Genomic DNA, 12,410 nt, shown 5'->3' with positions numbered 1-12,410 from the left:
CGCGAGGCCTCCTGCAGACGTTAATACATCTCTCTCTCTCTCTCTCTCTCTCTCTCTCTCTCATTCAGCTTACATGCTTCAAAATATCCCATGGGATCCAAGCAATGCTCACACAATGCTCGTCTAAATTAGAGCAGGTACATGATCGATCACTCAAGAATAGACACACATTCAATGTACCATTTTTTAGTCTTAAAGATGCACTATGTATCTCTAATTCTCCCAATCATGGTGGGCTTGGGTCACACAATGAATCTACTTATTCTTATTTGGTCTCACAAGCTTCCCTAGCATTTTGCAAACATTAACAAACCTCTCTCTCTCTCTCTCTCTCTCTCTCTCTCTCTCTCTTTGCCTCTTCACCTGTCATCTCTCTCTCCCGTCCGTCCGTACCTCACCCTCCCGTCCGTTTGTACCTCTCCCTCCCGTCTGTACCTTGCCCGTCAGTTGGTCGTACCTCTCTCTCAGCTCGTCAGCTCGCCGCAGCCCGGTCAGCAGCCCACCGCTTGTCAGCCCTTTGCGCAGCCAGCAGCAAACTAATTAACCCTAACCCCGAGTTGGGCTAAACCCCCAACCCAACCTGGGGGTTAGGTTCAGCTAGGGGGTTCAACAGACAGCCAACTATGGACTGGCCTACCCTCTCCTCCAAGTCCCCCTCAGCTCCTTCAACCTCCATCAGGACTCGCTAGATTAGAATAGGGGGACTCCCAAAAGATTGGTACAAAGAGGAGGACACATATAGTGAAATATTGACAAAGATCAAAGCAAGCTTTCCCAACATTGAATGGGTGGATGATGATGAGCACGATGATGACGACAGGCCAGCTTCTATTATGCACTATAAAGGTCGTGCAATCCTTACACTGAAGTCAAAAGATATGCGGATCAAGCTTCTTCAGCAATCTTACAAGCTAAGGAGCTTACACAAGCTCAACTCAAGAATAAGGCAATTGAATTAGCTAAAGTCAGGGCTGCCAGAAAGGATGGAAAATGGGCAGTTTATTGTGAAGGCGTAGCCCTAATCATAGAGTTTAAATCAAAACCAAAAGACTCTCAGTCTTAAACTGATGTATGTCTGTTTACTCTTTTGATGTACTAGAGGGTTTCTTGCTGTTCCATAGACCTTTTGGTCTCCAATGGACGTTAATAGACTTTCTTTCTTTCTTTCTTTCTTTCTCCCCCTGCCACCTCCCCCCCTCCCCCCCAACACACACACACTCACACAATGTGTCAGTCATGTACATCTTGCCGTTGCATTAACATATATCATCACATATTTGAGAATGAGAAAAAACGTTTATAAATATGTGCGAAATGGTAGAGCAGAAAGGAGCCCTACATTAGTTGCATCCTCTTTGTGCAAGCTATGGTCCTGTGATTCGACTTCATTACTCTCAGTTTCAGCTGCAGAAAGTGGACTAGATGCTAATTCTGATAAAGGAACAGCCTCTTGTATTGTCCATCCCTCCATTGTGAGCCATTGGTAATAATTATGTTTGTTCTCAGCCATCTCATAAAGATCTTGCATTGTATAAAAAAACTAAACCTTAGGCAAACGCAGCACAGAAGATAGTTTTGACAGCAGATTCAGGTGTTAGAGTAGTATCAAAGCATGAGAAGTATCATCCTTCTTAACTTGCATATTTCTCATTTGGGGGCCAAATCAATCACACTGCAGCATATGTCAAATAGCAGTAAACATCCTACGTTGACTTCTAATAGATCATGCTTCTTTAAAGGCATATGTATCAATCTGAACGGCATACAATTTACATGAAGACACTGAATGGAAAATCTTTTGTAAGACCATTTGGCCTGAAGCAGCCAATTTTATTGCTCAAACAAATCACATCTGATTACCAGAAATTTCATCTTGATATTCACTTCTATCTGCATACATGCCGTTCATGTTGTCAATGCATTGCTGAATGTCTTGCTCCCACACTTGCAACTCCCTATTTAGTTTCCGATGGATGTTATTATAAAACGCTTGCTCTTGCTGCAATTGTACCATTTTACCCTCAAGAAGCTTCATATGACCATGAACAATATTAAGATCAATATTAGCCTGTAAAGAAGTATTCTCGCATGAGCTAATGCTTCCATAAAAACCTCTCTCTCTCTCTCTCTCTCTCTCTCTCTCTCTGTGTCAAGCTTCTCCAACAATGTTACAAGTTAAAGTAGACCAAGATATGGATAGCTAAGGAACTCACATGAGCTCAATTGAAGAATAAGGCAATGGAATTAGCCAAGGTCAAGGCTGCTAGGAAGGATGGAGTATACCATGAAAGCACAACAATCATTAAAGAGTTTAAATTTAAACCCAAAGACTCTCAGTCTTAAACTGTTGTATGGCTAATTATGTTTTCAGACTATTATGTAGGAACTCTATTTTTTGGACTCCTTGGGAGCTGCCATGTGCCCTTCCTAATCAAATGTGTGAGATGGTTTTTTATTGTCCCATAGACTTGTTTGTCTCCCGTGGACATTAATACTCTCTCTCTCTCTCTCTCTCTCTCTCTCTCTCCATCCCCCGCCAGCCTCTCCCTCCATCTCCTCCAGCTCCTCCCTCCACCTCCGCCAGGCCCTCCCACCTCTCCTCCATCGCCGCCATCCCCTCCCTCCCCGCCTGCTCTTAAAACTCCCGTGGGCTGTCCTCCTACCTCCGCGTGCCCCCGCGTGGGCTTACAGCAGGCCAACCTGCTGTCGCAACCCCCCTCTAGCCTCCATGCGGGCTGTTAGCAGGCCACCCTGCTGCTCCTGCTGATCTGCTGCTGCAACAGGCCATCGGGCCTCCAGCGCCAACACCCGCTCCACCTGTGCCACCCCCACCACCTAACATACCACTCCCCGCCACCTACTGCGCCACCTTCAGCTACAAGGGCCCGAGGCCCCCCACAACCTGCAAACAGGGCCCCAAGGTCCCCCGCGATCTGCAAATAAAGCCTCAAAGGCCCCTGGGCTTTTCGCGGTCAAATCCAGGGCTCTTAGCCCCCATGAGCTCATCATGAGCTGCTGTAACCTGCAGCAGGGCATTCAGCCCCCCCTCTCATGAGTTGCTGCAGTGTTCTTGGCAGCTCAAGGGTTGCTATGGGCAGCCCATAGGTGGTGGGCAGTCCCACCAAGAAGGGCCTGCAAAAAAAAAGAGCAGAAAAATCAGTAAAATCAGAGAAAAAAAGAGGCCATGGAAAGCTCACCCGATCAGAAAACCAGAGGGGACAAAAATACACGAAATACAGCGTAATTTGGACCAAAGGGCAGAAAGTAGAGGATGGGAATGCCAAAGCATGTCTATCCACTATCAAAGAGGTATGTAAGCTACAAGATGCTGAAATTGAATGCTTACAAAAGAAATTGGAAGAATACAAGAAGGATGAGTTTCCAGACATACATGCTCAAATGAATGACGACATGAAGGGATGGCAAGAAGAAATGCATGCAAAATGGGCAAAACAAATTGGGAAAATGCAGATGGATATGATACGAGATATGGACGTAGAAAACAGTCTTCTTACATCCAAGATAGAGAGCTTGGAAGCTCAGGTGATTAGTGTCCAAGACGAGATATCAGTGGCACGAAGAGAGGAGCATGCGCGACACATGTGGATACGAGTCCAGCTACCAAACACACAACCGATTCTCATAGCAGTGTGTTATTTCCCCCCAGATACTTCATCCTATGCACGTGAGGTCACCACAGAAGGGCACCGATTCAGGATGATATCACTGAATTCTCCAGGCAGGGGGACATCCTCCTTCTTGGTGACTTCAATGCACGCACAGGGAACAGGCAAGTGGCCTATTGGACTTTGCATCCGATTCCCTCATAGTACCAGAACTAGATGCAGCTGAACTCGGGATAGTGAGACACTCTGCAGATGCACCACAGGTGAAAGAGTATGGACGACATCTACTTGAGCTAGGGGCTGTTCATGATTTGATCATTTACAATGGTCTACATAGATGGCCATCATCCGGTGATCTCCCTTGTTTCCCGCATGGCGGAGGGACAAGCACAGTGGACTACCTATTGGGTCCCTTGGCCTTTACCTCACGGATATATGACTTTATTATGCCCCCTCCCCCACTCAATGCTGATCACTTGTACTTAGCCTTTTGTATCTCTACCACTATGCCAGTCACAGGGAGGGTCCCCCCCACGCCCACACGTGTACACGTTCACTTTGATCGTGCCCTGGACCCCATCTATGTGAGCAACCTGACGAAGGGACTTCCAGCCCTACTACTTGGAGACGTTGTAGACCTCACCCATGCCTCAAACACCCTTGCCACAGTAGTCATGGACGCAGCCATCAGGTCTTTCCCCGCGACTCAATCTGCACACGCCTCACTAGGGAAGATGCCGCAGAATCCTTGGTATGATGATGAGTGCAGAGATATGAGAGCTCACCTCACACGTGAGCGAGCCCTTGGCCACTTGACATCACCTGAGGCACAGCGGATCTCACGACGATTGACACGCCGTAAGCGGCGGGCCTTCCTCACCCACAGAATGGACGAGGTGATCAGTTCATTTCGAGGGGGGGGATCCCACCATTGGCTGGGGGCTTCTATCAGAGGGCAAGCCACCTATACCCATCACAGACCCAGGTGTTTGGCACACTTATGCATGCTCTCTTTATGATGTCCCAATGCACGCACCACCTTATATGTCCACTATGCCCATGCCCACCACTTGCCACTTGTTCACTGCACAGAATGTGCGGCTGCACTCAGCCGGCTTCATAACCGGAGAGCACAGGATGAGGGGCTATGGACTGAGCATTTCGATCATGGACAGGAGGTTTTGGCTCTGGTACTAGCACAAATGTTCAACCACGCCATATGTCACGGCTTCCCACCCTCATGGAGTACCACCACCATAGTACCGATACACAAGGCAGGTGACCCCATGGATAGTGGGAACTATCGCACTCTCATGATTGGCCACACACTGGCCAAGATCTATGGATCGATACTGGAGAGGGAGATCAGCAACCATACAGAGGCACATGGGCAGCGTGCTCTAGGACAGGCAGGTTTCCGGAGACAGCACTCCACTCTAGACCACATCTTCACCTTGAGGACTATCATTGAGGAGAGATGCTAGAAAGTCTATGCTTGTTTTGTAGACTTTCAGAGGGCCTTCGACACTGTACCGCGATCCTGCATGATCAGGAGACTACAGATATGCAGATTCCAGAGGTTCTGATCTTGGGAGTGGGTAGCCTATACGAGTCCGTCAGAGGGAGAGTTTGTGTCCCAGGAGGCCTATCAGACTGGGTGAGCATGATCGGAGTAAAGCAGGGATGCCCTCTCTCACCAACTCTCTTCGGGCTCTACATTATGAGACTACATCTTTCATAGACCGCCTAGCAGGCGAGGGAGCACCACTAGCAGACTTAATGATACAGATTCTACTATACGCGGATGACATAGTCCTCTGTCATCTTCGACAAAGGGACTACAGAGACATCTAGATGCCCTAGAGGTGTTCTGCACAGAGAGAGGCCTGATGGTTAACCTTGGAAAGACCAAGGTCATGATCTTCAATACCTCTGACACAGTGCTTCACCGACATAGCTTTACATACCAGAGTCAGCCAGTGGAGATTGTGCAATCCTACACATACTTGGGTGCAGTGTTCACAGGGCCAGTTTTCACGATGACCCACGCAGCCAGAGCATGACTCACACGAGGGCACAGTGCTTTGGCCCGACTAGAGCGATAGTGCTTCCAGGCGCACTTCCAGGATTCACCGATGAAGTGTTGGCTTTTCGACACTCTAGTGAGGCCGACTGCCATGTATGCGGCACCTTTTTGGGGGTGTGATCTTTCAGCAGCAAAATGGAGGAGATTTGAGCGGCTACAAGTGATTATGGGCTCTAGGATGATTCACAGTAAGCCCTCGGTCCCCCATCAGATAGTACAGGCAGAGTTTGCCATGACCCCTCTCCAAGTTGATGCCATTTTTCAGACAATGACTTTCCTCCACTGAGTTTGGGACCTACCTCGTGAGACTTCCGAGGCTGGCACTAGAGTCCTCCATACGACTAGCAGAGAGTGGGGTAGGTACAGCATGGTTTGCCAGTCACGGCATTCAGATGGATCGGCTTCCCCCGTTTCAGTATAGCATGGATGCACCACCCGAGTTGATCCCACGGGTTGAGATTAACCGCATCATACGGCTAGATCTCCTCCAGCTCCACACATCTCGCACTTGGGGGGGGGACCAAGAGTTCCCCACCAAGACCCAGCTCTACTATGACCATTTTCTGAGAGTATCGGAGGATGGGCTCATCATCATACCTCAGTATCTCGGGGACAGAGAAGTCTCACACGGACTGAGGATTGCCATCGGACAGATGTGGGTCTCGTTCCATCAGCTGAGGATCGAGGCAGGGAGAGCTGCACGCATACCCAGAGAGCAGCGGACTTACAAATTGTGCACGATGGGGGCAGTCGAGACAGAGGAGCACTTTCTATGTGTCCACTGTCTATCCAACCTACTATGAGATCCGAGGACACTACCACTGCCTTTTTCAGGAGGGGCACAGATTTGGCCCACTCTCACGACTGATCCCATAGGCCCGCAAGGCCTCCTGCAGACGTTAATAGTTCTTTCTTTCTTTCTTTCTCTCTCTCTCTCTCACACACACACACAAAGAAGAGGAAAAGGATTGCCCACAATGGAATCCTTCAAAATCTGGATGCAACATAGAAACATGAAAAAAGAAAAGGTGGAAAGGCAAATTTCCAGGAATAAATTGGAGATACCAGGAGCTGACCAATGAGAAGTGCAAGATGACACTCCTTTACAAAAATCTAATCTAGAAAAAAAAGGACTGAATATGAAGGAGAGGGTTGGAAGGGATTGCAAGCTGGATGGGAAAAGGCGCTAGGACTAGGGAAGAGGGTCCGATCGAGCAATACTTAAGGCTCAAGAACACCAATAGTTAGAAAAATGTGCATACTATCTTGCTAACTTGGCCTTCCACAAACAGCCATCTAAGAGAGCAATGGGAATATCTCTAGCAAACAGAAAGAATCCACATTGTATAAAGAGACACCACAAGAAATAGGGATGTAGCAAGGGCTACGAGATTGGCATTCCATTAAATTCCAAAGACATTCAAATTACACAAGAATAGTATAGATCGTTCCCAAAACTACCCATAAAGTCACGGTAATTTTGCCTCCATGTGCTCAACTCATAGGCTGATGAATTCTTTAGCTTATCCTTCTCTAGTGGATGTCTTTACCCGTCCCTAATTAAACACAAGTTCTTTATCCATAGTTTTTATTACTATATATACCTTTGCAAGATTAGAATATATCCAATCGTACAAACTCAGATTTTTGTTGATCTAAGAGAATTGTGTTACTAACTCGAATCGGCAGTGGCGGTTTGTAGGTCAAACATCCTCAGTGGTTTGTAGGTCAAACATCACTGAGGCTTCAGGAAACAAGAACTTCACAATGTTGGCAAGCCTTGCATGTGAACATACATGTCCATGTGGTATTGGCAAGCTTCTGACAGAAAGCTTCTCATGTAGTCCTTGCCTTCACCACTTGGATCCATCGGATTGATTGTCATGCCATAAGAATCTAGTCCTCCCTGTCTCCTTGACCTTCTCAAAATATTATGGTCCTAGTAGTCTACTCGGACCCCTCCATAGGACTCACTCACATTATTATGTTCACCAAATGCCTTTATTAGTGACACTCTTAGCAACACCATGTAGAGTAGACAAGAGGAAAGTGTGGCTTTCCCCTACTCATGAACAAGGTAAAGGAGGTACAGCTGTTGTTATTCTAAATGCCTATACCTCTTGTGTAAGCAATTTTTCCAATGATACTAATGCCAAATGGATTGCAAGATTGATATCCACTATAAAGAATTGAATTTCACTCTTATCAGATAAGAATATTCTATTGCCCCTCTCTTTTGCCCATTGCTGTCCTTGGATGGCTTATTGAAAATAAAATCCAGTCTGGCAATCTTAGAGGGATTGACTTTTCTGATGGAAACCAGTTAGTAAATAAACAATTTGCTGATGATATTAATTTGACCCCGAGGAACATCCTCCAATGTTACTTTACACGGCTTGGAGACTTTCTCCAATGCTTTAGATTCCCTGATCGACCATACCAAAAGAGATTATTGCCTCTTACTATCCAATGATCAACCTGTAGTGGCTGCCCATTGGATGCAAAAAATTTAAGAAAGGAACAACCTTTAGACTGCTAGCACTACATGTGGGATTTGAAGTGAGCATGAAAAGCAGAGGTACTAACAATGAGAGCTAGTTGTTCCACGGGAGACCGATCATCGGGTGAGACTGGTTCTTGGACCAATAAAAAACAAGGTTGATATATGCAAATGTGTTTCCAGGCAAACCTTGCTGGTAGGAAAATGGTTCTCGACTATGTGCTCTCAAAAGGGTTTGAGTCAGTTTATCAAGTTGTGGGAAGAGACACTAATAAATGAAAACTTTCTTTGGTTAGGTGGTCCTTCTGCACTAGGACAAAACGAGGAGGAGGTTTAGGGGTTCTTGACATTCAAGATGCATCCAAATAGCTATCAGCATCCTGGATCATCACAGCTATTATTCAGAAGGATCACAGGCCCAGCTCTTGCTAAGCAATACAGGTCTTCTCAGTCCAGTCAGAGAGCTTAGATGGAAACACTTCCATCAACTCTCTACACTAATTTCATATTGCTCTTCAACTCTCTACACTAATTCCATATTGCTCTTCAAAAGGCAACAACCTATGAGCACCCTATCAGGTCTGCGTATGAGAACTACTTATTTCTTCAATGATGTCAGTACGAACCCTAAAGCTTCTTTTGTCCCACCGTTCTCCAGAAGAAAGAAGAAAGAAGAAAGAGATCATAAGAACAGCTCTGCACTAATCTCAAAAGAAGACCTGAAAGTTGATCCAATGAACCAAGAACTACATCTTCAAATATTTCCCCTTCTGGTAGTTGACAAGCTTACAGCATTTTTATGTTCAACTCAGAATCTACGTTGATTTTTATTTTGCTATACTTTCCATTCCTCCCAATTAGGAAACTCCATTATAAGAGTAGTTAGTGGGCTTTATTCTTTTTCTTGTTCTCTTTTTTTGAGCAAAATTTGTTGTTTGTATTAACATTTTCAATAAAAGAAGATAACATCCTTGACAGTTTTATCCTTTCTTTTCAAGATTGAGAGATTCTTCTTGTCTGAGCTTAGATTCCAGCGATTCTTTGTTATCAGTATCTTAGTTGACGTCTTGTTCTTGCGTCCATCAACTGCAACATTCACCCCAAGTTGGGTTACTTGCACTCCATTGGTTTCTCTAGCATAAACCACTTAGCATTTCCTAGTAAGATTACCAAATGTTAATGCCGAATAATGGTACTGCGTGATGGTGCTCCGGTTCGTCCCGTGGCCCTTCATTTCATCGGAGTGTGCGAGGCAATTGCCGTTTCTAAATGACCAGCAAGGTGTCGCCCTTCGGAGAGCAATGCAAGCCGTTGTGCACTGAATACGTAGCGTGGGGGTAAGGGAGAGTGCACAACTCAAAAACGAATGATGAAAACACACACACACACAGAAAGAGAGGTGAAATGTATGCCCCCAAATTGGAGTCGGCCTTCTTCTATTACTTAGCCAAATTTGGCAAACATATACAAACAGCTCAAGGTTGCACTCTATGCCCCTGCCTGGCCACCTCCCGAGTTCCAACCCCATTGAACCTCCACTCCATTTGTGGATTACATAGTGTGCAGTCCTATTGTCACTCGGCCATCCCAGCTGTGAATGGTTGCTGCACATTATGGACGTCTTTTTGCAGGCATGCGACAGTAGCGTTCTTCCAAACAAGTATCAGCAAGGTTACGATGCTCACATGTTTCACATTTCCTTTTCCACTTACACTTATCCGCTGTTCAATCCCATACTATGAGCTGAGAACTGCATTTTTCCCACCCTGCGTTGTTCATACAATTGGATCTTCATTTATGAAATTAAAGTAGCAATGATGTTCCGCTCTCTAATCGTGCAATCTCGATTTTCTGAGACGTCCATGTTATACCTTCTGAAGCCTATTCTCCGCTTGCTGGATATGAATCTGTGTTGAACGATGCTTTGTCCACCCTGCTTTATACCCTCCCATTGTCTTCTTTGATTCCAGTTCTTTTGCGCCTGTTTCCAGAATGGCAGATTCTAAGTCATTTAACCTCTTGGTTTCCAACTCAACTATGACACTGTACTTGTTTGCTTCCTCCAGCAAATAAGCCATCTGCTGTTGATAATCCTGCAATCTCCAAAGTCCTTAAAATGTTACTTTAAAAAATCTACACAGTGTCGGCTTCCACAGGCATGCTTTTTTGAATCAAAGCTAAAGTAAATTGTTCACCTTAATCACGTAGGTATCAACCATCTCTTGAAGAGCAGAGTTATCTGACTTTAAATTGTCCAACAAGGCTTGCTGACGCCTCATCATGCATTCGATATTAATGTGATAATGTCTCTTATTCCTTTCCATGTTCCTGTATGACTGATGGACAGCCTGTAACTGTTTCAGCGAAAAACAGTCGTGTCAGAGACAATAATAGTTCACTGGGTCTTCAAGGATGACAATCGCAAATCGCGGAATGTTTCGTGCCGAATGGATGCGACGATGGAAAATATGCCTTAGAAAGAGCAAAAGCATGCTTGGTTGTTGAAGTGCTGCTTGTAGGATGATGTGGGGCGGTGTACCTCTGTATTTATAAGTTCTTATATCTAACTGATCCCTTACGGGGAAACAAGATGTGACAACACGTATGTCGCAGATAGATCACTCCCAAAAATTCTAAGCCCCATAGACTTGAGATGCTTCCTTGCGGGGAAACAAGATGTGACAACATACCTGCGCTGCATTTTGCTCCTTCATTCGACTCTGGCCATCGCTACTTTCCAAGGTTGCTCCTCCATAGCCGGGAAAATCCATCGTCTGAAAATCTTCTTCCATGGGCGTACCACTTCTTCCGTTTACCAACGCTGATTCGTTCCCTGCATCCTCGAAGCACCAAAGCTTGCTCTCACTCTATTAGCATCGCGACACGACCGTCACCCGCAGGAACAAATTTCATGACCTCTTCATTCATGCAAGCCATCTCTATTCCAACCGTCATTTGAGCCATACAATTCTCTGCACTTCATCACTTTAAAATTCAAGTGCTTAGAAAATTCACAAGCCATTTGTCACGTAGCCTAACCTAAGCTACGCTAAGCTTACCTAGTTTAAACTAACCTAAGGTAAGCTAACATGACATCATTTGTCCAATCCAAAAAACATGTAATTAGTTTCAAATGCAAACTAGACTACCCACCAATGCTTGTTAATCATGTTCTCTCTGCTGAGTGGTTACCTTATGAGAAAGGCACGAGGAGGACATACAACCACAAGAGGGCTTATGCAATTCAGGGGAGTGGTGGAAGAGGTAGGGAACTAGTTTCAAGGGTGTAGACATACGTGAGCCAAGCGAAAGAGTGAGGGCAGCCAACCCAAAGGAGAAGAAGAGCAGAAGGGAGAGGAAGAAAGGAGGGAGAGGAAGGGCAAGAGAGGGCGAGAAGGCTAAGGAGGCGAGGTTGCTATGAAGAGGAAGGGGGAAGCCACCAAGGGGAAGGGGGGGAAGGTGTTGTGTAGGGAGCGGGGTGTGGCCGCAATAGATTATTGTAGATCACTAACATTAGGCTTACATTTAATTAGGGGGGCACATTAATACCTTACCTTAGGCAAGGTAGCAAGGAAGCCATAAAGGGAAAGGAGGGTGAGGTGTTGTGTAGGAAGTAATGTGCAAGCGCAATAGATTACTCTAGACTATTTATATTAGACTTACATTTAATTAAGAGGAGGCACAACATTACCATAGCTTAATATTTCATCGCGTATGGAGCAACAAACCAATATTTGCGAATAAATCGAAGCTATTACTTCGAAGTGCTTACATCAAACATTATTTATGTTGATCACTTTGTTTAGTAGATAATGACAAAGGACTCTCTAGCACACCACCTAGCAACAATATCAAAGCATTTGTTGCTTTGGATTCCAAGGACATAATGCCTAAGGGAAAATCTAGCTCATCGATATGAGAAGACTTCTTTGAAGCGAGGAACTACAAGCAAACATTTTGGCTATTCTACATATAAGAAGATGGTGTTTCCAACGTAGTTGGAATCCAAGTTGAGCCATTGACAATCATTGATGGTCCACTCTCAACAAATCGAGCAACTATAATTCCATTCACTATGTTCTGAATTTGCAACATAAAATTATATTACTCTACCTCAATCTATGTATTGCAGCTCTCATTTGTCCCAAAGAGACAATATGAATACCACCAAATGGTCAATGACTTGGGATCAACAATG

General features: G+C 45.3%; 1 protein-coding gene across 1 annotated transcript in view; it reads right to left on the bottom strand.

The window, feature by feature from the left end:
- Positions 1–11,189, bottom strand: part of LOC147898924 (outer dynein arm protein 1-like) — a 69,481-nt gene extending 58,292 nt beyond the window's left edge. The window contains exons 1-5 of the mRNA XM_087378295.1: positions 10,903–11,189; positions 10,408–10,566; positions 10,084–10,305; positions 1,861–2,068; positions 1,340–1,521 (exon numbers count right to left, since the gene is read on the bottom strand). Coding sequence (XP_087234421.1) covers positions 1,340–1,521; positions 1,861–2,068; positions 10,084–10,305; positions 10,408–10,566; positions 10,903–11,004 — 873 coding nt within the window. The 5' untranslated portion in view covers positions 11,005–11,189. The remainder of the gene's footprint in view (positions 1–1,339; positions 1,522–1,860; positions 2,069–10,083; positions 10,306–10,407; positions 10,567–10,902) is intronic.
- Between the last annotated feature and the right edge of the window lie 1,221 nt (positions 11,190–12,410).

This window comes from Dipteris shenzhenensis, chromosome 8 (genome assembly GCF_047967505.1).
Source record: "Dipteris shenzhenensis isolate YYH24624 ecotype China chromosome 8, Dip_SZ_1.0, whole genome shotgun sequence".
Classification (NCBI taxonomy): Eukaryota; Viridiplantae; Streptophyta; class Polypodiopsida; order Gleicheniales; family Dipteridaceae; genus Dipteris; species Dipteris shenzhenensis.
Note: the sequence above shows the minus strand (reverse complement) of the source record. Positions and strands in the feature narration are given on the sequence as shown.